This window comes from Halichoeres trimaculatus, unplaced genomic scaffold, assembly GCF_033239565.1.
Source record: "Halichoeres trimaculatus isolate MK-OKI-2021-1 unplaced genomic scaffold, fHalTri1.1 fHalTri1_scaffold_21, whole genome shotgun sequence".
In the NCBI taxonomy this organism is placed as follows: Eukaryota; Metazoa; Chordata; class Actinopteri; order Labriformes; family Labridae; genus Halichoeres; species Halichoeres trimaculatus.
In genome coordinates this window covers 6,485,416-6,513,017 of record NW_027437199.1, presented here as the reverse complement: position 1 = coordinate 6,513,017, position 27,602 = coordinate 6,485,416, and the positions used below count along the sequence as shown (strand labels likewise).

The 27,602-nt window shown below is 44.1% G+C and overlaps 1 protein-coding gene across 10 annotated transcripts in view; it reads left to right on the top strand.

Moving 5' to 3' along the window:
• magi2a (membrane associated guanylate kinase, WW and PDZ domain containing 2a) overlaps positions 1 to 27,602 on the top strand; it is a 161,827-nt gene that overhangs the window by 106,740 nt on the left and 27,485 nt on the right. For 9 of the 10 annotated variants that reach the window (XR_012600075.1, XM_074697665.1, XM_074697666.1 and 6 more), the window contains exons 7-11: positions 8,271 to 8,328; positions 9,162 to 9,283; positions 12,378 to 12,560; positions 15,197 to 15,874; positions 25,331 to 25,362. Coding sequence is in view for 9 of the 10 variants with exons in the window: in XM_074697665.1 (XP_074553766.1) it covers positions 8,271 to 8,328; positions 9,162 to 9,283; positions 12,378 to 12,560; positions 15,197 to 15,874; positions 25,331 to 25,362 (1,073 nt within the window). In the remaining variant the exon portion in view is untranslated. The remainder of the gene's footprint in view (positions 1 to 8,270; positions 8,329 to 9,161; positions 9,284 to 12,377; positions 12,561 to 15,196; positions 15,875 to 25,330; positions 25,363 to 27,602) is intronic. The other variant, XM_074697667.1, reaches the window with a different exon arrangement.

The following is a 27,602-nucleotide window of genomic DNA, read 5'->3' as shown; positions in this document are numbered from 1 at the left end:
TTTTTGTTGTTGTTGTTGTTATTGTTAATGTATTATTATTATTTTAATTGATCATAATAATAATAATAATAATAATAATAATAATAATAATAATGATAGTAATGAGCTTTGTACAGAAAAGAATAAAAAATATATACACATTAGGTAAAATAAAATAAAAGATAAAATATCAATTAATTAAAATCAAAATTAAAAATAAAGTTAAAAATTAAATTAAAAATATATACACATAAGGTAAAATAAAATAAAATAAAAAATAAAAAATCAATTAATTAAAATTAAAAATAAAGTTAGACAAAATTGAAATAAATTTTGGCTGCTTTAAGCTTCCATTAGCCCCTGTTTACAGACTAACATCATCGAAGAATATGTTAATCATGACAGAATCTGTCAGGTGATTTAATTACTCCTGTTTTACTCCAAGTGAGTTAAAATTGTTCACTGTAATGAAGTTAAATTCATTTTTTATCTAATAAGTGGATCCAGGGGGCTACCACAAAACAAGCTAATGCTATTTAGCAGCTGACAAAGGGCTGACTAAGTCTCTCTCTGCTGAAATCCTGACCCCACAGAGACGAATGAGGGATCAGGAGAGCAGCACTGAAAGCAGACAATGAGGAAAAGTGTATTTCATGTGCAGCTGTGAGTTTTTTTGCACAAAGGAGCCAAAAAAAAAGCAGAAGTTAGGAATGAGAGGGAGCCAGGTCACAGCTCCATACGTCTCCTTCTGTCCCTGGAACCTCCTGATAAGACTCCAGACTCTGAGTTTGACTTTTATTCTGCAGCTTAGCTATTGTCTGAGCACTCTGAGACCGGGGACTTTGGGGACTTTGGGGACTCTGGATGGAGGGGATGTGAGGACGCTCCTGCACGGCGCAGGTGCACGAGAGGAAAACAAGAAGAGGAGTAAACAGGAGCAGACAAACAAGAGGAGGACGCTGCTGCCAACAAGTGACGCAATGAGCTGATTTGTTGTGGGAGCATTGACTTTTCCTGTCACAGCAGAGACAGATGAGCCCGTAAATTATCTTCTTAAGGGTCTGAATCAAGAGTTTTATCCTAATGGAAATAAAATGCAGTGGAGGTTGGTGTCAGCCGCTCGGGGAGGTGAGGATCAGGCTTTAAATCAAAGAGCAGAGACGTTTCTCACAGCCCGTCAAAGCATGAAGAGTTCATCGGCTCTGAACGATCGCTGATGTGATTAAAGATGAGCCTGTGCACCACGTCACATGATCAGTCTGTTTATATGTTCACACTGAGCATGCTCAGTAAGAATGAAGCTCAGGTGAGGTTTAATACCTGTCCTCATCTTTATCTCACACTAACCCAATCACAGCAGCTGTGATGAGCTGCAGATATGAAGCTTCCCGCAGCGTCAGCACAAACAGCTGCGGTTTTATTTCTGTTTATTAGTTCATGTTGAGTCAAAGTCAGCAGATTATGAAAGTCTGCGTTATGAGTCAGACTTTATTACAGGAGAGTATTCACAGAGCTCTGCTTAATGAGGAGGACTTCAAGAAGATTCATGAGACGGCGACCTCTGAGGTCTGAAGAGAATCCACCTCGGAAACACTCACCGCAGAGACTTTAATACAAAATTAACTCCTTTAAGAAGCAAATATTAACTCCATTGAATACAAATATTTCTCTGAGTAATATTTCCAGCATGAATCAACTGATTTATAACCTCAGGGTTGGAAACAGATACGCTGCAATAACGAATCACATTACATGGTTTATGATCCACGACTAAATATGACACAGTACAAAATGATGAGATGATATAAGAAAAAGTACATTAATTTACAGCAGGAGTGGCCAACCAGTCAGAGACAAAGAGCCACAAAACAATAACAATGTTGCTGCAAAGAGCCACATCACACGTATCACACATGTGGTCCTACAAATACACTTCCTCTCACACATAAACAAAATGACATAAAATGAAAATCAATACATTCACAATTTTCAAAGAACGATTTATTGTGTTTGTAAGTATGTTTAAATTCGTATTGGGAGCCATGTCAAAGGCAAATTTCTGTTTTTACTGCAGAAGAGATGGAACACGACTCCATACACTTGCTAGCTATGAGCGACTGAGAGGAGCAGATGTAGAGAAGAGAAACTGAAACTTAAGTATTAGTCTCATCACCCAAGTGTTGATCAATACTGATCCCAAAGTTGGCATCAGTTTATCAATATTTTAGATTGATCTGCACACCGCTACTCATGACAATATTTTATTTAATTTTTTTTATTTATTGGAATGGTTCGAAGAGCCGCACACCAAAGGGTAAAGAGCCACATGCAACTCGCGAGCAGCAAGTTGGCAACCCCTGCTGTACAGGACAGAGTTTGTAGCATGACAGAAGGCCACGAACTTTAATCATGAGTTCATTTGTGATATGTGCAGAGTTTAGTTCGGACTTCCACCAGATCCACATCGGGTCCAGCTCTGCTCAGTTCTCCCTGGTTCATCAGCGCCCGCTTGTTGTTTTCTGCAAAATTTCCTTCGAAGAAACTTCACCATCTGGTGACGTCACAGTTTGAGCAAGTCCCATGATAATCTCACTGAGATCCAGTGTACATTTTTGAATGAGCCGGCCTGAAGTGAAGTCTCATCCTGAAACCACCTGAGGCACCTTTATCTCAGAGTCTGAATCTCTGCCCACACTCTGTGCTGACAGCTGACGTTTCAAACCTAATGTTTGTAAAATCTGAAGAAACCCTGATAGCTCCTCTTTAAGGTGAGTCAGAGCTCTGAGAGGAGGGAGAGCTGAATGAGGACAGAGAGATCCTGTTTACCTGATCTAACCTTCAATGGAAATTTTCACTTTAATGCTTAATAAGAGATATCTGCCCCTGCTGGTGTGGGCGTCCTGTCTCACCCTGTCAGGATTCTGCTCAGCATAACCTCCCACTCACTATACATCATCCTGCTCTACCTTTCATTAATCCTTCCATCCTCACAGCTGTTCTGTTTTTATCTCTTCACTTTCTCTCTGCCGTGTTTACTTCTCTCCTTCCTCTTTAGCTCTCTTTGTTCCCCACTCCAGACCAAGAGGAACAGTTCACAACATCCACGGTTTAGATCTTATCACGGTTTTCTGGTCATAGTTTTCGGTTCGTTTACATGGTTGCCTTTAACATCCCAGAATACCATTCATTTCAATAAATCACCATCAACAGTTTTGTAAAATCTATTTTTTCCATGGATAATCATGAAGAATGAGGCAGTTTGCTATTTGATACATTGTTAAATCTGAGTGAGACATTGCTAGTTTTGACATGCCAACTCTTCAGCAAGAAAGTTGCTGTCAGCTGTCTCAGAAGTCACTAAAAGTGTCTAAATGACGCCATCCTCTAATTTGCATAATTGAATTGCATAGACTGTATAATTAATGTATAAAGTCTACGTGACGTCATCCGATGGTTTCTGAAACAGATTTTGAAGCAGATTGGAATCATGGCCATATTGGAAGTGAAGGGGGCTTTTTGAGTACAGCTATAGGGCGCCTGTCAGTCAGGTAAGCTGAGCTATGCCTCTGATTGGGCAAGCTCACATTCTTAATATCCTCTAAATTGCCAAGTTAGAGAAAAATTACCCCCGCGTACATTGTAGCCCAAAGTGAAATTAGCAATTCAGGCAGGAGACGATTTTTGAACCAGGCTGTAAATAGGTTAAATTCTGCTGTGAAAACATTTTTTTTTTGGCTGGTTGTGTATGTGACTTTCATTACTTCTGAGGCCAGCCCAAGCAGACACTCGAGAAACAGCAAATTTTAGCACTTCAGCATTATCTCATCATCTTAGAACAGAGGTTGCTGCTTGTGTTATTGTCATGGACGCTGAAGAAGACAGAAATAACATTGTGGGGGAGACGGAAAGCAGATAAAAAATCACTGCCAATATGTGCAGAAATACAAATGAACTTTAGTTGATTCTTGTTTTTGGCTTGGCACAGGCGAAAGTGACCTTAAAGAGACCTTAAAGAGACAAGCACATGCACAGTTTATTTGCATGCAGTCGTCTGCTCTGGCTGCAGCTGGGAGGGACTGCTGTGAGTGAGGAGGACTTGGCTGCCTGTGAGTGTTTTGGATAATAGGGGAGGGTATCACAGCATCATAGAATAGAATAGAATAGAATGAAATAGAATAGAATAGAATCTGTTAGCTATGTCTGTGAATAGCATGATGCTACTCTGCCCTCTGGTATTCCCTCTGTTGCTGGGTTAGCACGGCTAGCTCGTCCATCTTATTGGAGATAGATCTTACGTTCCCAATAACGATGGATGGAAGGACAGGTCGATGTCGTCACTTCTTAGCTCACACCTGAGAACCAGCACGTCGTCCTCACCTCCTTCTCCTCACCTTGTGGGGAAACATCAGGCCTTGCACCAGTTAGCATTGACATGCTACAGAAAATGCAGCCATGGTTACATGGAGGATCTCCAGACAAACACAGGAGAAAAAATAGTAAAAATATACCTGAAGCCACAAAAAGTTTGGTGTCCATGACCAACAAATGAGCCACACTCCAAATACAAAGATGACAAAAAAGAGATGAAAAAATTACAAGAAACGGACAAAGAAGAGAGAGCTGCTGCAAAAGGCAGCCATAGCCAACAGGGCGGCGCTCAGCATCCGCTCAAGTAAAAGTTTATTTGACACTTTCTTATTGTCATCATGGCTCACACTAAATGCAAAGTGCTCCCATACAGCGGAACGGTATGATGCCACAAGCACATCCCCAACTGTTTGTCTCCTTCAATCACTATGTACTCAGCTGTACTTAGCTTAGCGCTGCGTATGCTTGTAATTGGAACTATATTCACGCGTTTCAAACTGAGTAGTAAAACGATGAAATAAAGAAGAAACATATGATATGCTCAACACACGCGCTCTAAACCGAGTCAGGTTACCTAAACAGTTCAGATTTTCTCATAAAGCATTTCATCCCTACCCCAGACTCCATCTGATCTCTGTCAGTCTGGGACCAGAGCGGCTCAGTCCGTCCTGTAAGCATCCATCTGTTACAGAGAAACAGCAGACCTCAGGCAGCTCCTACTGACTGCCCGGACCCAAAACCAGACTCAGACAGTGAGAAGCTCAGCCTGTCTATATGCGAGCTGGTCTGTCTCTTGCTGTGTTTTTGTCTGTTCCTGAGCTTTAAACTCTGAGTCTGCGTCCCAAACTCCCTGAATCAACCTGATATCATTTTAAACATCAAAACACTCCCTGTTAAAGTATCATCTCTTGTTTTAAGCGGCTCAGGTAGAGAAGGATCTGCAGGCTGGGCTCAGAGTTACCTCAGTGAGGTGTTTTTTTCACAGACAGCAGCTTTGACAGCTCCGTCCTGCTCCGTCCACTGACTGATGACTGTCAGAGTTTGAAGCTTTGATCACAAGAACAAAGGCAGTGGGAAGAGGTCTGCTGACGGAGCACAGCTGCCTCTGACCAAAAGTTTCACTTCGAAACGTCAGCTTTAAGAAAGCTCTCGATGATCCTTCTGTCTGACACTTTGATCTGAAATATCTCAGAAACTACTGCATACAAACGACAGCAGACGAAACTTGTGGATGTTTGGAAAGCTGAGCAGATAAATCTCAACAAGGTTCCTCAACTTTCACGTCAAACACCATCAGACTGGACCACAGAGAGTCTGTGGGGCGGGCTCAGATGAAGATACAAAGTATTTTTTGAAGATTCATTTTAGAAATCAGATTTTTTTCTGCAAGTATCAGCTGAATGAGGCTCATATTCAGTCTGATAAGAATGTTAAGTCCTCTGATAGGAGCTTTCTAGTCATAAATAAAGTTCAAAAACATTTTATCTTTTATCAATTTGACCTTAAAGCTCCTGTGAGAAACTCTCTGTCTGTGTTGATGTGTGGGACCCCCATGGTCAAAGTGTCCCCTCTGTGTGTGTGTGTGCTGTGATTATGGTTTTCTTTGGTTGGTCATTCAGACACGTCTCTGGGTCTTTGTAAGGACCAGGTTTCAGGATCTCATGACAGAAGCTGAAAGGTCCGTCCCAGGTTTAGGCTCTGATGGTGAAGCTTTAAAGTTTCTCTCTTTATTATACTCAGGTGCTACCTGTCTGCTCCATCTCCTTTGTCTCCTGCTTCCTGTCCCGTTTTTCTGTCATCTGTTCCCTCTGTCACCAACCTCCTCTTTCTCTTGTCTCCTCTGTCTCAAATTTCCTGTTTCCTGTCTCCTCTATTTGATTTATCCTTCATCTCCTCTGTCCCCTCTATCTCCTGTCTTTTCTGTCTCATGCTTCCTGTATGCTTTGCCTTGTTTCTCCTGCTTTCTCTTCCTCCTGTGTCTCCTCTGTCTCCTGTCTCCTCCATCTCCTTTGTCTCCTCTGTTTCCTGGTTCTTGTGTCCTCTGTCTGCTATCTCCTTTCCTTCTGTTTTCTTTTTCCTCCATTCCCATCTCCTTTGTCTCCTGTTTTTTGTCTCCTTTGTCTCCTGTCTCCCCTGTCTCTCCTGTCTCTTCTGTCTCATGCTTCCTGTATCCTTTGCCTCTTTTCTCCTGTCTCTCTTCCGCCTCTGTCTCCTCCATCTTCTGTCTGTTGTGTCTCATGCTTTCTGTATCCTTTGTCTCCTTTCTCCTGCTGTCTCTTCCTCCTGTGTCTCCTCTGTCTCCTGTCTTCCCCATCTTCTTTATATCCTCTGTCTCCTGTTTCCTGTGTCGTCTGTCTGCTGTCTTCTTTCCTTCTGTTTTCTGTCTCCTCTCCCACCTCCTCTGTCTCCGGTTTTTTGTCTCCTTTGTCTCCTCTTTCCTTTTTCCTGTCTCCTCTGTCTCCTTTATCTTCTCTATCGCCCGTCTTTTCAGTGTCATGTCTCCTGTATCCTCTGTCTCCTATCTCTTCTGTCTCATGCTTCCTGTATCTTTTGTCTCTTTTCTCCTGTCTCTCTTCCTCCTTTGACTCCTCCGTCTCCTTAGTCTCCTCCGTCTCTTCTGTCTTTTCTTTCTCCTCTGTCTCCTCCATCTCCTGTCTTTTCTGTCTCATGCTATCGCTATCCTTTGTCTCCTCTCTCCTGCTTTTCCTTTCTCCTTTATCTTCTCTGTCTCCTGTTTACGGTGTCCTCTGCCTTCTGTCTCCTTCCCTTCTGTTTTCTTTCTCCTCCATTTTCCATCTCCTCTGTCTCCTGTTTTTTGTTTCCTTTGTCTCCTCTCCCCTTCTTCTTGATTCCTCTGTCTCCTGTTTTTTGTCTCCTTTGTCTCCTGTCTCCTCTGAGTCCTACATCTCCTACATCTTCTCTGTCTCCTGTTTTTAGTCTCCTTTGTCTCCTCTCCCCTTTTTCCCGTCTCCTCTGTCTCCTGATTCCTCTGTCTTGTGTCTCCTGCCTTGTTTTCTTCTGTTTTCTTTCTCCACTGTCTCCTTTACCCGTCTCCTCTGTCTTTTGCCTTCTTTTCTTTGATTTCTCTCTCCTCTGTCTCCTGTTTTTTGTCCCTTTGTCTCCTGTCTCCTCTTAGTCCTACATCTCCTACATTTTTCTGTCCCTTGTCTCCTTTTCTTCTGTTTTATTTCTCCTCTGTCTCTTCTGCCTCCTACATCTCCTCTGTCTTTCGTCTTCTGTCCTCTTTGTTTCATCTCCTGTCTTTCATCACTAACTGAGTACTGCTCGTGTGTGTGTGTGTGTGTGTGTGTGTGTGTGTGTGTGTGTGTGTGTGTGTGTGTGTGTGTGTGTGTGTGTGTGTGTGTGTGTTTCAGAGTCAGTTAAAGAGAAAATGTTCCAGTTGATCCAGAGTTCACCACCCTCTGGGTTTGTTCTTGTTTTAGTTAAAGCTGTTAATCTGTGCACAGCTCCATATTTACAGCTGGAGACGGAGCAGAGCATGAATATTTCACTGACACTTCATCCGTCAACATTTGCTGTTATTTTCAAACTCTTTAAAGAGAGAAAGTCGTTCCTTAAATCAGTCAGAGTGGCGAGCCTCTGGAGACACAGAGATGGTTCATCTCCAGCCTCGTCCTCGAACAACCTTCAGGAGAAACACAGAGACAGACCAGGGCGTTGATGGAGCCTCAGATTAGATTATGAATAATGAGTGATCATGTAAAGTGAGCAGGTGTTACGACAGCTGACAGGGTGAGCCGGACTCGGACAGATCATGACGTGTTTCTGTGTCTCTGAGCTCTAAAGTCGGACTGATCATCCTCAGCGAGGTCGTTTGGTTTCTCAGATACGACCATGAATCATCAGCATTCGCCTGACATCCTGTGAATAAACAAACTCTTCTTTGTTTCCTGTCTCTGCAGAGCTTCCATACGGCTGGGAGAAAATCGATGACCCCATTTACGGCAGCTACTACGTGGAGTAAGTCCATCTTTTAATATGAGAGCTTGTTTCTGATGATGTGAGAGGACGATGCTGCTGTGTTCATCCTCCTCAGCAGGAAGCGTCGCTCTCTGCTGCCTCACAGAAGTGTGTGTGTGTGTGTTTGCTGCGTCATATTTCTGTCTGTGTGTGTCCCTCTTATGGAGCAGCGCCCCCTCTCCCTCCTCGGAGGTGTCGTCTCTCTGGCTCGGTGCTCTCCCTGCCTCGGGCCTGGAGGACGGTGTAGGATCTATTTTTAGACGGACAGGGGGGTGTGATCCGGCTCCTTAAGAAAACCTCTGAGCTGACACGTGTGATGAGACGCTCTCGTCGTCTCTGCTGTCTCTGACAGCCAGAGAAAGAAGTTTGCAGACCTTGAACTGATGTGACTGTGTTGAAGTTAAGCTGTTTGGTAATTAGCAGAATATCTGGAGCTCATTTAGAGATAAGGAGAGCCGAGAGACGATCTGATGACGAGCCATTATTTAACGCTTTAAACGTGCAGCGTGTGCCGTCAGGGAGGATCTCACTGGGAGAAAGATACTGGACACTGAAGGAAAGAGAGATACAGGACGTAGAGAGATGAGTGTTTCCTCTCAGCTCAGAGATGAAGAAGAAGAAGAAGAGGACGAGGAGGAGCTGGGTGTCATGAGGAAAGCCCAGACTCGGTGGTTTGTTCTCTTTCCTCTGAGCCGATCTGCGGCTCCGTTATGTAATCTGAGGGACCGAGCGTTTAATTAATCATCAGAGAGGAGAGAAGGAGCTGCTGTAGAGTTTTTTAGATCTTGATCTGTTACGAGAGGAGATTAAAGCGGTCTCTGTTTGATTCTCAGTCATATAAACAGGAGGACCCAGTTTGAGAACCCCGTCCTGGAGGCTAAACGCAGACTTCAGCAGCAGCAGCAGATGCAAAGCCAGGGTCTGTCCTCACTGCCCCTCCCCACCATCTACAGAGGTAAGACCGCCCACCTGAGGCTAACACCTGAGGCTAACACCTGTGGCTAACACTTAAAGAGGTTACAGTCATTTCCTGTTTGGGTTTGTGGGCACTTAAGCTAATAGTTTTACACCTTTGCACTAAATAGTCGCTGATAGTTTCAAATGTTGGCATTTTAACATCCTGTTAAGAAATAAATCTCTTAAATCTTTTGGTATTCCAGATTTTTATCATCATTTTTTTTTAGATATCTGCTGAATGAATTTATTTTATTTTATCAGGGTAGTTTAAATTGTGACTGGATTAAATCATATGGTTTATTCGACGTATTTAAACTTCTTCATCATCTTCCTGCTGCTGCTGTAATGGAAAATAACACACTCTTTGCTTTGAACCACAAATCGGTTAAATAAAACTGATGCACAGCCTGGATCAGAGGTCAAACACAGTCTGCACTTTGTTAAATGGACTTCAGATATCTGTGTTTGAGTTTGAGGTAAGAATTGAGGTGCAGCCGCATCACAAACTGACTGAGCTTAATGAATGTCTGCTCCGTCTCTTTATTTACAGGTCTCTTTTCTGCAGTTTAATATGGATCATTGATGTCTTCATGAAATGGTAGTAACATGTTTTGTCCCAAAAAGCCAATAAATCAAGCACAGCAGCATTGTTTCCAGGCTCTCATAGCCCCTCTGTTCAGAACGCTCTGATTTAGTGGGCGTGGCTTTTGTATGTAAATGAGCCACCGCTGATACCGCCCCGCTCTTCAGCGTCACTGAGAGCGGCGCCACGAGCTCCGAGTGCACAATGTTAAGAAAACAGTGAAGCTCGTTTACCGTAACATTTGAGGCTAAAACAACAGGCTAACCGCAGCTAAAGTTGGCATCCTGAAGCTAACACAGAGACAGGGGGGACACTGAGGAAAAGCTCTTACATCTGCTCCACAGCACACAGCATTTAGAACACTCACATTTCCAGGGTCCCAGGTTTGTTGGAGGATGGTTAGTGATGCACCTGGATTCAGGACCAGTCTATTCGCTAGCCCTCTGTTCCTTGATAAATGAACTCTAGCCACTTAGTCTTGTCTTCTTCTGAGATGGGAAGCTTGTGCATGGAACTATGTGGCTGTTTACAGCCAAAAACAGAGCAGTGATGGCTGCTGGAGAAGCAGCGGGGAGGGGGTTCGGGGGTATCTGCTCCGGTGGACCAATCAGGTCAGACTTGCTCCTGATTGGTCAAAAAAGGGAATCGCTGACTTCGGCAAATGCCCAAAATCCAAACAGCTCATTTTAGGTCAGGATTTTACATTCACAAGCACGACTAAGTGCAGGTTTTGTCATTAAATATCACATTTTGAGGGTTGGGAGGAAAGCCAAAGACCCACAAATTTCACTAAAAGACTTCATAAAGTGATTTTTGCATAATATGGGACCTTTAAACTGCTCATAATCTGTCCAGCTCATCTTTTTATTTATCGGAAAGAAACGTCATCTTATGTTTAGCTTTATGAATCAATAACGTTAGCATTAATGCTATAATTATCAGAGCTAAAGGTGAAAAAGAAAACAATCATTTACTACTTTCACAACTTCCTGTGTCCAATGGATTAACTGTGTTGTAGCTTTAGCATTCATGGTGTTGCTTTTGCAAATCGTCTGACACCTCCCAGCCACCGTAAGAGCATAAACATTAAAAGTGAAACTGTCTGAAGTCACAGTTTGTTTTTAATGACCTCACTTGGGGACTATACTCAAAATAGCTCAACTGTTGCTAACATTGCTAACGTTGAGTGACTCTAACCTGATGTTGTTCCTGCAGCAGACACTGTGAGGCCTCAGACGGACAGCAGGGGGCGCAGCAGTGTGATAGTTTCAGGTGTGATCAGTCAACATGTGGATCTTTACAACGTCTCTGTTGCTGCCTGACTCCAGCGCCCCCCTTCTCCACTGGCAGTAGGAAGCTTGGGCCTGGTGATGAGGAGGCTGGTTGCCATAGTAACGTAGTAGTCTGTGAGTGGGGAGCCTGTCTCCATGGTTACGCTCTGTGTACATCCCAGTGAGGCTCTCTTTCTCTCTCGTTCCTCCTCCTCTCCTCCTCTCCTCCTTCTCTTTCTCTCTCCTGACCGGGGGCTCCAGTGGAGGATGTCCGGCCCTGCTCCACCCTCCCTCGCACTCCCCGCTCCCCCCTCGTCCAGGTGGGCCCACTGCCCGAGCGCTGCCACAGCCTGGGCGACCTCTCCCGCTCCCCCACTCAGGCTCGCAGGGCCGCCCAGTACGCCACTTCGTCCTCCGCCAACGTGTCCCCGCTGCGGCGCGTTCTGACCCGGCGGATGAACATGTGCCCCCACCAGCAGCCCGCTCACGGCTGCACCGTGGTGCTGGAGCGGCCCGTCTATAGCCCCGCCTCCCTGTGGCACTTTGTCAGTAAGTAGGCCAGCGAGGCGCTCAGGAGGCCGCCACCGCTCTCATGGCTGCTCACGCTCTTTGACACACTGTTAGCATGCTAGCTGGCCGTGCAGGCTGCTCCCTGAGGCGGCTGTTTATGTGGCGAGCGTGTGGCGCTCAGTGTAAGCACTGAGGTTCAGAGACTCAGACAGACGCCGCCGCCGCTGGCCTCCTGTTAGCTGGAGACTGTCTAGCGTGTGACTAAGCTTGTTGGCTGAGATCCTCTCACCCCTGCACAGGAGCCCTTCCTGCAGCTCCCCTTCCTGCAGACATTTCCCAGCATCCCCTCCTGCAGAAACCACCTCGTCTTCCCCTAAACCTCAAACATCTCCTGTTGGACCTGTTCCCTGACTGACAGCATGTGGCCTGCCTCGGATGGGACTGAAGACCTGCACCGCCCGGCCCGGCAGAGCCCAGCAGAGCCCAGCATGGACGACAGACTGGATGTGAATATATCACACGGGAATCAAACCTGCACCTCTAAAACCACTGCCCCCCCTCTGCCCGAGCTCTCATCACACCCTGACAGTGTTCCCTGTGGCTACACCTTTATGATCCTGGATACGCTTTCCCCTCCGCCCTGCACCAGCTTCAATGTTTGGGTCTCAACCTGCTCAGCTCTCACGTTTCTGCCTCTCTAACTTCTCTTTGTATCATCCGGTCTGTAGAGAAACCGCAGTTCACGCGGGACCCCACGCAGCTCAAAGGCAGCTTCCTGTCCACGGCGCTCCAAAAGAGCAACATGGGCTTCGGTTTCACCATCATCGGAGGAGACGAGCCGGACGAGTTCCTGCAGGTGAAGAGCGTGATCCCTGACGGACCGGCTGCAGCTGACGGGAAGATGGCCACAGGTACGCCTCAGGCAGGAAAACACACACACACACACACACACACACACGCAGGCACGACCTTCACTTCAGAGCTCAGTTTCTAACTTTGAGGCCAAACAGAAACTTTAACAGCTCATTAAAAATGGAGCTGATGCTTTAAACCACCAACAACTGAAGGAGACTTTAGTTCACACGCATTCTGTCAGCTCCCACAGCTAAGAGTGTGTGTGAGTGTGTGTGTAGAGATCCAGTCCCTCCATTAATCACAGATATACACACACACTCTCACACACTGGGACATAGCAGCTGTATTAAAGGTCAGGGGAATGAGCAAGTAGAGCTATCGGCGTGGAGCTGTTTCTCTTTCTGTAGGAAGTGGAGCAGGTCTGGATCTGATCTGGATCACAGCAGCCATGTTCATACAGGGTCTGGTGTTTCTTTTTCTAGTTTTGTTCACAGACTGCTCTCAGCGTGTCAGAGTGATGTGTCCTCTCTGAATGAGACCCTGAATGAGGACTAACGCTTGTCTCCATCCCGTTAGTATTCCCCTCCATCCCTCAGCCCTTCTTCACTGACAAATCCCCCTCACATCTTCTCCATCACTTCCTCCATCTCAGCCTGCTCCCTCTCCCTCACACACACACACACACACACGCACACACACACACACACACACACACACACATACAAACACCCTCTGCTGCCAGACTTTGTGTCCTACTTCTGCAGTAACACAGTGAGCTCCATCACAGCAGCTCAGAGATGAAATCCAGGCCTGCAGAGGTGTGAAATTCCCAATTCCAGATAGATAATTTGACAAGTTCTCTCCTCCTGACCCTGTTGGCCATCTGCACCACACCACGCAAATCAACAGAGGCATCTCCAGGCTCTTATTGTGAAGGTTCCTCTTTTATTTTATAAAAAGTATCTGCCATCTCCAGGCACTTGTTGTGAAGGTACAGTATCTGCTTCTTGTTTAGGCTTTTATTGTGAAGGTATCCCTATGTTAAATACAAAATCTGCTCCATGTCCAGATTTTTATTGTGAAGGTACCTCTTTTTATTGTATATACAGTAATAGATCTATGTTAAGGCTTTTATTGTGAAGGTTTCTTTTTTAAAATATACAGAATCTGCCTCATGTTCAGGCTCTTAATTTGAAGGTTTTCCTATTTTAAATACAGTATCAAGGCTTTTATTGTGAAGGTACCTCTATTTAGGCTCTTATTGTGAAGGGTCCTCCTTTCTATTGTATATACAGTGATTGCTCCATGTTCAGTCTCTTATTGTGAAAGTTTCCCCTTTTATACACAGTGTGTGTCCTTGTTCGGGCTCTTAGTTTGAAGATTACTTCATGTTCAGGCTTTTATTGTGAAGGTTTCCCCCTTTTATACTCACTATCCATCATTGTCCAGGCTCTTAATGTAAAGGGTTCTTGTTTTATTTTCTGCTTCATGTTCAGGCTTTTATTGTGAAGGTTTCCCCTTTTTTAAATACAGTATATTCTCCATGCCTAGGCTTTTATTGTGAAGGTTCCTCTTTTTGTTTTATTAACAGTATCTGCTTTATGTTCAGGCTCTTATTGTGAAGGTTCCCCTTTTTTTAAAAAAAGTATATGCTCCATGTCTAGGCTCTTATTTTGAAGGTCCCTTCTTTTTTAATACAGTATCTGCTCTGTGTCCAGGCTCTTATTTTGAAGGTCCCTTTTTTTAAATACAGTATCTGCTACATGTCTTGGCTCTTATTTTGAAGGTCCCCCTTTTTTAATAGAGTGTCTGCTCCATGTCTAGGCCTTCATTTTGAAGGTCCAACCTTTTTAAATACAGTATCTGTTCAATGTCCTGACTCTTATTTTGAAGGATCCTTTTTTAATATGAAGTATCTGCTTCATGTCCAGGCTGTCATAGAGAAGGTTCCTTTTTTTTATGTACAGTACCGTACCTTGTTCAGTCTCATGTTGTGAAGGTTACTTGAATATTTTACTGCACCATGTTCAGGCTTTTATTGTGAAGGTCCAACCTTTTTTAATATACAGTATCTGCTTAATGTCCAGGCTTTTATTGTGAAGGTTACTTGTTTTATTTTGTTTAGGCTCTTATTGTGAAGGTTCTTCTTTTATCATACATATATTTTTGGCTGTTAGAGATTCCTACGTCTTGATGGAGGACTGGTCAGGATGGTTAAAGAGCTGAGAGCCAATCAGAAAAGCTCTTACTTTGCATCCTCTCTGTGAATACCTGTAGAATGAATACCTGTGGTGAGTCTGATTTCAGGTGGTCTGTTGGTCATGTGTCAGGATGGAGCAGTGTGTTTGTAAAGCGTCCTGCAGAGAGGAGCAAGCAGCGGGCTCAGTAATCTGTGGAGACGGAGATAAGCCGAGGGCTTCATGTGTGGGAATGTTTAATTGTCAGCCTGGTTTTTATCTCCAGGGTTTGTGGTTTATTACAGAGAACAGAGCAGCACTCAGAGCACATGAGAGACAAACATTCAGCCTCTCAGCATCAGCACCGTTTGATTCCTGGAGGCTGTTATCAGACGAGGGTTTACGCTCCAAAACAGAATCCAGCATCCACTCAGGGTGGCTCATACTGGTTATACTGGTTAGGGCTGTGTGTCTCTGATCCTTGTAAAGATCTGGTCCCTCTGTCCTCCCTGCAGGTGACGTCATCGTCTACATCAATGACGTGTGTGTCCTGGGCACCACCCACGCCGACGTGGTGAAACTCTTCCAGTCCGTTCCGATCGGTCAAAGCGTGACGCTGGTCCTGTGTCGAGGTTACCCGCTACCCTATGACCCCGAGGAGGCGGGAAACAGCAACAACAACACGACCACCATCCTGTCGCCGCTGGGTATCATGGAGCAGAGACCTATCATGGTGAACGGCCGGTCGGGGTACGACACCTACCTGGACTATCTCTCCCGTACAGCTCGCTACGTCGGCGACCCCACACAGGAGCAGGTCAACGCCCAGCAGCTGCTCACACCTCACCCAGGAGACACCCACCTAGACGGCTCGCTGCCTCCCACCACCGGGACCACGCCCCCTGACAGCGTCTCCATGGCATCCTCAGGGGCCACGCAGGGCGAGCTGCTGACTCTGAGCATGGTGAAAGGCGTGGACGGGTTTGGATTCACCATCGCGGACAGCTCCACGGGTCAGAGGGTCAAACAGGTGCTGGAGCCTCAGGGCTGCCCCGGTCTGTGTGAGGGGGACCTGATCGTGGAGATCAACAAGCAGCAGGTCCAGGGCTTCCCTCACAGTCAGGTGGTGGAGCTGCTGAAGGAGTGTGCTGTGGGGACTGAGACCACCCTGCTGGTGCAGAGAGGAGGGACAGGTAAGAGACACACCTGCAGGAGGGCACAGTCTGAAAGGATTGGTGTGAGTGTGTGAGACTTGATCTGTTAGAGCTGACACCTGGGTCCCTGCTGAGAGGGCGGGACCAGGTGTGTTAATCCGTGTTTGCTGGGACTTCAGTGGACCTGTGATTTCCACAACAACAGTTTTTCTGTTCCTGCTCTGTGTGTGTCTGATGTGTGTCCTGGATTATCCTGAAACCGTCATCTTTAAATGTCTGTGAGCTGAGAGAATCAGAGGAAATAATCCTGTCCTGTCGCCTCGAGACGTGGTTTGAATGGCAGCAGTTTTGTGTCGTTGTGATCCGGGCTCTGACGCTGGCAGTGACTCAGCTTCAGCTCGTCTGAAGATGGAGACGTCAGATTTTCATTAAACCAGGAGCAGTAATGAAAGCTCTTCATCAGATCTGAATGTTGTAAAGACCATCCTTTGTGTGATTCATCTCGCCGTCCTCTGGATGATGACATGTGAACTTCAGCTGCGGCGCTCTGAGCAGTTTGGAAACCAGTCAGGCGCTGCTGCTTTACTCTGGAACCAATTTGTGGTTCTGTGTTTCCCCCTCTCTGTGTTGTCTTAATGTCACATACAAATCGCCACGCCAGCTGCTGGGCGCCACAGACACCGCTGAGACTCCGCTCAAAGGTCAGCGGCGTCCTGTGAATAGATTCAGAGGTTTTTATTTCTGTCAGGCTGCTGAGTGTCAGACGCCAGCTAACGGGAGGAGGAAGATGAGCTTCTAGAGGAATCAGCGTGAATCTGATCCTGGAAGAGGATTGTTAATCCAGGTTCCTGTGATGAAGTTACACTCTTCAGGAGTTCCCTTTTGCTTCTTTTCTCTGTTTCACTGTGCAGATCATCAGAGGTGTGGATTTTAGTCGAGTCACAATTTTGATGACTTTGGACTCGACTTGGACTTTGACATTAATGAACTTGGGACTTAGCTCGGACTTAAGTCAAATGACTTGAAAATACTTGTGTTTTTTAATAGTGTGCCAAACTAAGATAAAATAAAAAATAATAGAATAGAATAGAATGAAAGAATAGAATAGAATAGAACAGAATAGAAAATAATTTATGTATCCCGAGGGGAGATTCAGGAGTAGTCACAGCAGCAATCAGGAAAACAAAAGTAAGAAAGTGTATAGAAAGTGCAAAAAGCTCCATAAGAAAATAGATGATGACAGCTTGTCCATCATTGTCCAGTCAGCCAGCCTCCACCTCCACAGGGTCCAGGACTGAGCTTCTTCAGCAGTCTGTTCAGTCTCTGTCTCCTGGATCCTGTCTGCTCACAGCAGGTGAAGCTCTTCCAATGTGGCGTTGGTGTCTGGTGTTAGCTGATGATGCTACTCTGCCTTCTGGTATTCCCTCTGTTGCTGGGTTAGCACGGCTAGCTTGTCCATCTTATTGGAGATAGATCTTACGTTCCCAATAACGATGGATGGAAGGACAGGTCGATGTCGTCACTTCTTAGCTCTCACCTGAGAACCAGCACGTCATCCTCACCTCCTTCTCCTCACCTTGTGGGGAAACATCTGGCCTAGCACCAGTTAGCATTGACATGCTACAGGCTGCTAACAGCTGATTTCACATGTAAACAATGCAGCCATGGTTATATGAAGGATACCAGACAAACACAGGAGCAAAAATAATAAAAAATATCACTGAAGACAAAACCAGTTTGGTGTTCATGACCAACAAATGAACCATACAAAGTAATGATCCACTCCAAATACAAAGACTACGAAAAAGAGACGACAAAGAGACAACAAACTTTCCCACAGAATTTGCCTCATTGAATGGATTTACTATCGTCCAATCAGGTTTGAGAACAAACAACGAGTGTGTGGGTTACGTTTCTGTGAGCTACCCACAACGGGATGCTAGCAAGGATAATTTCATTCTCATTCTCAAATTACGAGTTGCTGAGTGCAAAACCTGCAACACAAAATAACGAAGAAGTGACGACTTGAACTTTTTTCGGCACCTCAAGTTGCACAAAGAACATAAAGTAAAGGATACCTGTTGTGATGTAATGCTTTGGCTAGTTTTAGCTTAGCACCGTGAAAGGATGAGAAACTGAGACTCACAAAAGGTCAGCAAGGGACTGTATCAGCTGCTGCTGTCCTCTCAGCATCTCAGACTCAGAGTACATCAACATGTCTGCTCACAGCTCAAACAGGTGTGTGATGGTGTGAACAGGCTTCATTGGATTCTCTTTCACATGTATGAGGACAGTCTTGTTTGTTTGCAGTCAGGGTTAGCACAGAGTCAGAGTCTTTGAGGACTGGAGGACTCCCCTCAGATGAAGATAAATCCCCTGATGGACTCAGACTCTGACAGCATCTCTCAGATTTCACATCCAGATGATTCTCCTCCCTCCAAACTTGCAGCTCGGAGCATTTAGCCAAGCTATTACCCGCCGTAATAAAACTGTCAGCCTGCTGCTGGAATGATGTCCACCTTTTAACACTTCAACGTTTGGCCACGGCCGCTCACCGCTGGACTCCGGCCATGCCGCCTAATTGAACTGGCTGTTTCTCCTGTTAAAGGCTCGTTCCACCGCCCAGTTTAGAGAGAGAGGGAGAGGAAGAGGGAGAGAGAGTGATATCACACACCAAACAACTGTCACGCTCCGTCTCTGCTCCAAATATTTACCAGTTCAGAGGAGAGCAAACAGCTCATCACTTCACTGAAAACACAATCTGAGGCGCAGGACTGAACAGAGGGAGAGGGAGCCCATTGAGCAGATTTCTGCATGAATGAACACTTTGAACACACACACATACACACACAGACCTGTTTTATAGCTATGTTTCTACGCTGATGACACTCTTCAGATGTCCAACTTCACAACAGGAAGGATCACCGGACAAGCTTCATCAATAATACAGTTTTCTAACACACACACACACACAAACACAAGAGTGTGTATTCCTCTCTCCCTTGTCTAAAACATGTTTATAAAACACCAACGCTGGATGTTCAGACTGAGCAGATTTTCAAACCTCTACATATCCATATGTTGTCGAAATCCCTGAATATGTCTGCAAACTGATCAAAACACTATGTTCTAAAAACCTGATCCAAACAGAAAAGGTCTTCGTACTTGGTTACCTGATGGATTTAGGATAGACTCAGAGATCTGGATCATCAGACTGAATGATTAGAGGTCAGGGTCTATTACACATGTGTCAAACTCAAGGCCTGCGAGCCACATATGGCCATTTTATGTGGCCCGTGAGAGCGTAAAGGTCTGATTGTCTTATAATAAACAGGTCAAAAGGGTCCATTGACCATAAACTACATTTCCCATAATACCTTACTAAGCTGTTTTCTGCCTATTTTGGGGTGCAGAATCCAAAACTAGCATCAGTTTTTTCTCTATCATGTCAAGTTTTTGAGCTACAGGATCCCTGTTTTCTTAAAAATCATGAAAACTACTACTTCAGTCAGGACCACTCTGTCAAAATAATCTTTATCAACTTGCACGATTTCATTTGGCAGTATGGTTCTGTTCTGGGACTCCCTGCTCTTCCATGCGCTTGCGTGGAAAGCCTGAGGCAGGAAGAGCACACCTTCCTGCCTATCATGAGCCATCGTGAACGGCATAAGCAGGGAGCGCAGCAGAGCAGACCAATCGACATGAATACATTGACAGGAGGAGCTGGGGTGGAGGTGGGGTGCAAAATGCCAGCAGATGAAGCAGGAAGGAGGTTGGGCTAGAGCTGTTTCAATAGCTTGCTCTGAATGCAATTTTCCAATAGGGGCGGACACAGGAGTCAGCCGAGCAATCAGCTGATCTGAACCGATGATGACAGCTAAGCTGTTAGAGCTTGATGTTGTGGCCTGAACTAACGCTATGCTTGATATTTAACAGATATGTCAATCTTCAAATATTGACACACAATGAAATATGACAGAAACAGGGAGACAGGGAGAAATTCTGTGCAGAGAAGCATCATAGCCAAAACCACACAGTTTTGAATGGGTTTCATATCGACCGTCGGATTTTTAAAAAAAAGGCTGATTCCGATATGCCCCAAAATGCCAAATATCGACCCGGCTGATAATCGGTCTATCTCTAGTCTTAACTGTGACTGCACAAACATGTTGCAACGTAGCTGTAGATGAGTCCAATCGTAATCAGCTGGCAAATTTTACTACAGCTAATCAGAGGAATTTTGCTCATCCGGAGGGTAAGCTGTGGAGAGAAAACTTGACGTGCTAGAAAAAAACTGACAGCAGTTTTGAATCAGCTTGCCAATTTTAGTTTAAATCAGTGTAAAAATTTCACTTGACAGATGATTTTTTCAAAATGTTCCCAAGTGTTTATGTTACCGGTGAAGTGGCAGCATCCCACCACTAGATCGCAGTGTTTTCACAAAATTGCCATTTTCCAAACTAGTGGAATTGAGAAATAAAACAGTAATCCCAAAACATCCAGGAAAACAAAAGTCGATGCAAAGTGAAGGCTGTTTGTGCTCCAAGGAGAAAAACTGGAATGTCTGTAGCGTTATGAAGCTAAAGCGAATGTCAAAGGCAACAATCTACGACTGCATTTTGACACCAAACACGAAGCTAAGTACGCCAAAGTAAGCCTTCAAGAAAAACAACAAATAGTGAAAGATTTAAAACACAAACTGCAATCGCAGCAGGATGTGTTCAAGAAAGCTACGACAAAAAACAAAACACAGTAGGCAGTGAAAGCTAGCTTAATGTGGCTAAAGAAACTGCTTTCAGAGGTAGCATTTTTGCATTAAAATTAGCTACATTTTATACTGTCTTACAGTTACATCTCGGTGAAATTGAGTTTGACACCCCTGGTCTAGACAAGCATTTTTACAGCCTCCATAATGAACTGTTTTTGATTGAAATGCTATTTAGCTGCTAGCTCCTGTTAGCTGCTGTCTCTTTCTACAAACAAACATCTGTATCTCACAAGTCGCTGAATTTAATGATCTGTTTGAACATGGTGATGATATCGGAGGAGGATTTGTACGAACCGACAGTTTTTGATGCTCTCTGATCAACGTGCTGTCAAAGATCTTTTCGTCTCAGTGGACATTAGCATCGATCAGCTGTTCAAAGATCAATACGTTCATGATGAAACGTCCTGAGGAGTTCCAATATTCAGCCGTCCTTTGAATTTAAGTTTGGCTCTGAAACAAATCAGCACTTTGTCTCCCATCAGCTGTAATTATTGAGTGTGTGTGCGAGTGTGTGTGAGTGTGTGTGTGTGTCAGACAGCCTCATTAGCAGCATTTTTCGACCATTAGCAGGCGTCCATGTCCCTCCGCAGCACCAGCTCAGACTCAGGGCTGTAATTAGCCGTCGAGCTCTCTCACACGTACGCTCGCTGGCTCATTCGGACATTTAGCTCTTTCTTACTCGCCGCAGTCCTTCCACCCACTCGGACACCGTGCCACACGGTTTGATTCACACAGGTTGTTCACACACAACAGCACATCACACTCACACACGAGCTGTCCTGATACACTGCAAAAAACTGAAATCTTATCAAGTGTTTTTGTCTTTTCTTTTAAGTAAAAATTGTCTTATTATACTCTATATGAGCCACTTTCAACTTATCAATCCAGAAAAATGTCTTGTTTCAAGTTATCAGAGTACAAAAATGAGGTTTGAATCGCTTGTAACCAGTAAGAAATCTGCCAATGGAACAAGAAAAAAATGCTTGAAAATTTCCTTAAGACTAGAATAATGTCTTAATACAAGTAACTTTTCTTTAGTTCCATTGGCAGATTTTTTTACTGGTTACGAGCAATTCAGCCCTCATTTTTGTCCTTAAATAACTTTAAACAAGACATTTTTCTGGATTGGTCATGTGAATTTGGCTCATACTGAGTCTAAAAAGGAATTTTCTACTGAAAATAAGACAAAAACACTTGATAAGATTTCAGTTTTTGCAGTGCACACACACAGTCCTGCAGTAAACCAGCTGACTATCATGAATCAGCTCTTTGACCTCTGACCTCTGATTGGTGGCGTGCTCCTAGAAATGACCAGGAGCTGTTTTAAGACACAGGAGGAGGAGAGAAGGAGGGTTTGATTCAGTGAGCCTCCTTCAGCCTCCTGGGGAATCAGTGTGTAACTAGACAGTGATTCATGGCCTGTGTGTGTGTGAGAGTGTGTGTGTTTGAGATAGAATTGTTGGAAACAAAAGAGAGATGGAGCGAGGAGTGATGAGTCGGGCTCTGAGCCAGCAGATTGCAGACTGTCGGCCATGTTCACACTCTCAGCTCCGTCCCCGTCAGCTTCAGACCCTCCAGGGATCGATTTCTGTCCGCTCACTGCTGGAGGACGGCCAGAGCGCCTCCTGGAGGACAGCCGGAGCTCCTCCTGGAGGACGGAGGATTTCTGGGGTTACAGATGGAGGGATGGAGGATGTTTCAAGACCTTAACAGATCGATCTCTCTTCTTCAGGCTGAACTATGACAGAGCAGATCACTCACACACACACATGCATGTTTTCATAAGCTGCTCTGAGCTGAAACCCTGTACACATCCCTCCATGCAGCTCTTTAAATACAGGCTGCAGCCTTCGGAGAGGAGGAGAGGACATGAAATGTTTGAACAGAAGAGGATAGAGTCGGTTTCAGCTGCCAGCCTCCCTCCTGATCCATATTCATAAAGAGAAACAGCACGCTGCTATCCTCTCCAGTGTCATCAGCCGCTCATCTGAATAATTGAAGCACTAGCATTAGCCTCTCATTGTAAGATTAGAGATGTGTTTTTGAATGAGCCGTACGCACGTCGCCCACGCTGAGTGTTTCTGATTGAATCGCATTTTGCTAAGTCAGTAAATCTGTCTGACTCTGAGCTGAGGACGAACCAAACCACGCTCATCTTTTATTCATGATCCGAGGTAAAAACCAAAAAATGACTTTGATAACTTTTAGGTAGAAGATGAAAGCGTGGGATCAAACTGCTCTTTCACAGCTGGGGGGAGAAGCTGGACTCAGAGCAGAAACAATCCCGGGGTCGGAGTTTTAATGAGACTTTAGGGACAGGAAGTGAAGAGAGACTTCAACTGGTGTGTTCCTGCAGATTAACAGGTAAAAAATATCTGCAGTGATGGAGATGGAGGATTCAGAGACTGATTCAGACCATCATATAAAAGTGATGAAGAGTAAAGAGCTGTTTGTGTTTCAGCGCCTATAAACTTCATTATGATGCTAACAGAAGCTAATGTGTTAGTCATGTTTACAAATGTAATGCTAACGTAAACAAACAGTTCTACCCAATCTGAAAGTTACAGCTCTTCTCTGTGACTCTGAGGGATGGATGTATGTTTTGTGGTAAGATGGATGGATTTTACGGTAAGATGGATGTACTCTACTGTGAGATTAATGTTTTTACGGTGAGATTGATGTTTTTACAGTGAGATTAATGTTTTTACGGTGAGATTGATGTTTGTCTTACTGTGAACTTAGTGTTTTGTTTTGTTTTTTCATTAGATGGATGAATTTTTTAAGATGGGTTAAAGTTTAAACCATGAGATTATTTGGGGTTTTTTGTTTACGGTGAGGTGAAAGCTTTTTATGAAAAAAAAGTTTCTTGACACTAAGATTAATGTTTTTTTTTACAGTGAAAATGGGGTATTTTTTGGTAAGAAAGCTATTTTTTATACTGAGATTTACACCAAGATTGATATCCTGTCTGGTAAAATGGATACTTTTGAAATAATGGGATTGATGTTTTTTACAGTGGGATTGATGTTTTTTCACGGTGGGATGTGTATTTTTTTTTTACAGTGAAATTTATGGTTTGTGAATGGTGAGACTGATGGTTTTTTATGGTGAGATTGATGGTTTTTTGGTGAGCTTGATGGTTTTTAAAAGTAAGATTGATAGTTTTTACGGTGGGGTGGTTTTTTTTGCAGCGAGATTAATGTTCTTTTTGTTGCGACGGATGTTTTTTTATGGTAAAATGGGTGTTTATTTAGGGTGGGATTGACGTTTTTGTACTGCAAGACCGATGTTTTTTTCAATTGGATTGATGTTTGAATGGTGAGATGGGTGGTTTTTACAGTGAGACCTTTTTTGACAGTGACATCTATGTTATTTGCGGTGAGATAGGTTTTTTCTTTTCATTGAGATTGATAGTTTTCATGGCAAATAGATGTTTTTTACTCTGAATGGGTGTTTATTTAGGGTGGGAGTAATGGTTTTTACGGTGAAATGGATTTTTTATTTACGGTGAGATGGATGTTTTTTACGGTTATATGAGTGTTAATTTACGGGGAGGTAGGTGTTTTTTACTGTGAACGGGTGTTTATTTAGGGTGGGAGTAATGGTTTTTATGGTGAAATGGATCTTTTATTTACGGTGAGATGGATGTTATGTTATGGTGAGATTGTTATTTTTTATGTTGTGATGGATGTTTTTTTACGGTGAAACGGATGTTTTTTACGGTGAGATAGATGTTTTTACGGTAAAATGGATGTTTATTTACGGTGAGATGGGTGTTTTTTATGGTGAGATGGGTGTGTTTTATGTTGATTGATGTTTTTACGGTTAATTGAGTGTTAATTTACGGTGAGATGAATGTTTTTACGGTGAGATGGGTGTTTTTACGGTGAGATGGGTGTTTTTATCCTTGTGTTTGGAGTGCGGCCCGTAAAGCTGGCAGTCTGCTGTATAATTTAATTCTTCCACCTCTAACCTGATCTCTGAATTTGCATACGTTTAAATCTGCTCAGAGGGCGCGTGGCAGCGTTTCAGAGACAGGATTGAATCACAGAGACGGAGCATGAACACATCGACCTGTGAGTTTTCTGTCAGGGACGGAGCTGAACACATGTTCATCACTCTTTGTCTCTGGAATCAGGTGTTTCTGTGCACGGCGAGAAGCGTGACCAATATTATGAAGAGTGAAGATGTTTGATGTTCTGATCTGAAGGTCAGAGTCAGATGGTTTAATACCTGCACCTTATTTTTCTGCTTTTTCAAACCTGAATAAGGGAGAGAATAATCTGTGTGCTTTTTATTTAAGTAGAAATAACGGCAAAGATTGACTGATTTATTTATTCAGGGTAAAGGAAAGACTTTATCTCCATCAGATAAACGGACTTTTATCTCTGCTGTTTAAGTCTGACTGATTTTACAGACTGTTGACAGCTGCTGGTCTTTATTAGAGTCTTTATTCCAGTAAAGAGGCGTCTGATGGTGAGTTTTATCTCAGCTGTTTGGATCATTATGAGTAAATATTTTTATCTCTGCCTGTAGAAAAAGCTTCTCTTCCTGGATATTTATCTATCTGCTCTCTTTAGAGTCTGTGTTTTATCGTCCTCCAGCGTTCACAGACTGTTTCCATCCCTCATCATCATCATCAGCTGATTATCTCTTTCCTCTAAACTCAGCTCACATCATTTGTTTATTTTCCATCTGAAGCGTTTTTATTCTCTCAACATTTGCAGGTCACTATTCCCCCTGGAAGAGCCCTAAGCAGGTAACCTCAGACCCTCTGACCCCTCTGACCTCTGTAGAGTAGTCTGTCCGCAGTGTGCTTCATCTGTCTGCCGCTCTCTCAGACTTTAATCTCTTTGATTCTGCGCAGAATAACTTTGCCTGTCCGTACTAACTCTGCTGGAGTCTGGATCTGTGTGTGGCTTTTACCCTGCTTTGATATTCAGCCGCCTCTATTGTCAAAGGATGACAGAAAAGGTCGAGTGGCGTGCTCGCAACATCCCAAGACTTCTTGATCCTGTGAGTCGGAGCTAATTCAGAGCCTGACTCGGGGTTAAACACACTCAGGGCATTTCAATTACTCTGAGCTCTCTGTCTCTACGCTCAGATCATTCAAAGCTTCTTTTATCCTGGTTAGAAATACTGGTCCCATGTTTTCCTGTTATGTAGAGTTTGTTTTCCTTTGGCACGTCACGATAAACCTCCTCTTCCATGATGAATATTCCACAATAATATCATCTGTTGTCCCCCAGGCCGCTCACAACCATCCGCCAAATCTCCTCTCAGATCACACCCCCTCTGCGTGTCTGTCCGTGTCTCCGTCACATGCCTCCACACGAGCTTTGTCTCTCTCTTCTTCTCTTTCTGCGAGGCTGTGTGTGTGTGTGATCCATTTCATGCCTCCAAACGCTGCTCTCTGGCCCTTCCATCCGCTCCCTCTTCAGGCGCTGTCCCGTGGTCGTCGGCGTCCCCTCTGCCTCCTGATCTAATCGATCCTCTCCATCCTGAGCTCAGAGGGACTCAGAGAGGCAGACTCCATGCTGAGCCCCCTCTCCTCTTTTTCCCTCTCATCCTGTCTGATTAAATCTTTCTCGACCCCCTAGTGTTCAATTTCTGGGCGGTTCTTCCTCATCAGAGCTCAGGCTCGCTTTAATGTGATACCATTTATCAGAGGAAGTCTTCTAAAGGCCTTGGACTGGAATATGGAGGGATGTGACTAATAAGAGACCTGATCGTTAAACTACAGTGGAGTTAAATCCTGCAGCTGCACAAAGTCCGGCTTACAAATGAGCTGACGGAGCCTCGTCTGTCAGACTCAGACTCAGGTACAGGGACTTTATTTCAGAGTGAATGCAGGCGTACCTGCTCCATAAAGCTGTCAGAGGAGCTGACCTGCCTGCAGATTACAGCCTGAGTGCTCTCCTCCACAGACACAGACAGAGAGAGGACAGGATGCAGCAGTCTGATCCGCCCTGAACCACGTCCCAGTCCGAGCAGTCAGCCCTGAGTGAAGACGTGCTGCACATCAACAGCGGACTGTGATGAATCCTCAAAGAGAGACGGGTTTGATTCGGCCAGCAGCTCTTTATGAAGCTGATATTTATTCTGCGTTCGTCTTGAACCGGCTGCCCCGTAGTGCTTGGTATTAAAGCTCGCCATATGCAGCCGCTCTCACTTCCAAAGAGCCATCGTTCCCCGGGAAGCCGTCGCTCACGTGTCGTCCTGGCTCTGTGGATGGTGTGGATGGAGCAGTGAGTCAGTGTCTCTGACACATACCGGCAGACGCTGACTGACTGGTGTCAACTAAACTGTGAAAGTCACCACAAACACCAGACGCTCCGTTTGCAACTGTTCTTTTTAACCAGAGTTATTAAAGTCAGAGACTTCAGTTCAGTCTGAAGATGAACTACTCTGACATCCTCGCTCCTTCTTCTCTAAACACGACTATCTCTGTCTATCCCGTCCTCTAAATGTTGTTCTGTCTTCTTAGCAGATTATTATAAATGTGTAAACCACTAACCTCACTAACAAACCGCCTTATATGGAAAATGATAAGGGCCACTGAAAAATTGAAAGATTTAAGGTCCAATAATTTTTTTAAACTATTATTCTGAGAAATAAAAAACAAAATTCTAAGAAAAAAGAAGAAAAGGCAGAATCCTGACATTTGTGACCATATTTTTTCTTTTTTCCATACATTTTCTTAGGTAAATATTTTTATAGTAAATTGTTTTAATTCTTTTTTTTTTTTTTTTTTGAGAAAAAAATTAGAACTCTAAGGAGAACAAAAAAGTCAAAATTCTGAACTTAATTTCAGGATAATAATATCAGTTTTTTTTTTAAAAATTGGACCTTGACTTTTTTTGTTCCAACAATCCAATTTTTTTTGTTTAAATATTTTTTCTTAATATTCTTTTGAGAAAAAAATCAGAATCCTGACCTTAATTTTTGGATAATGTTTCTTTTAAAAATGCCTTTTTTTTCTTTTTTTCTATAAGTTTT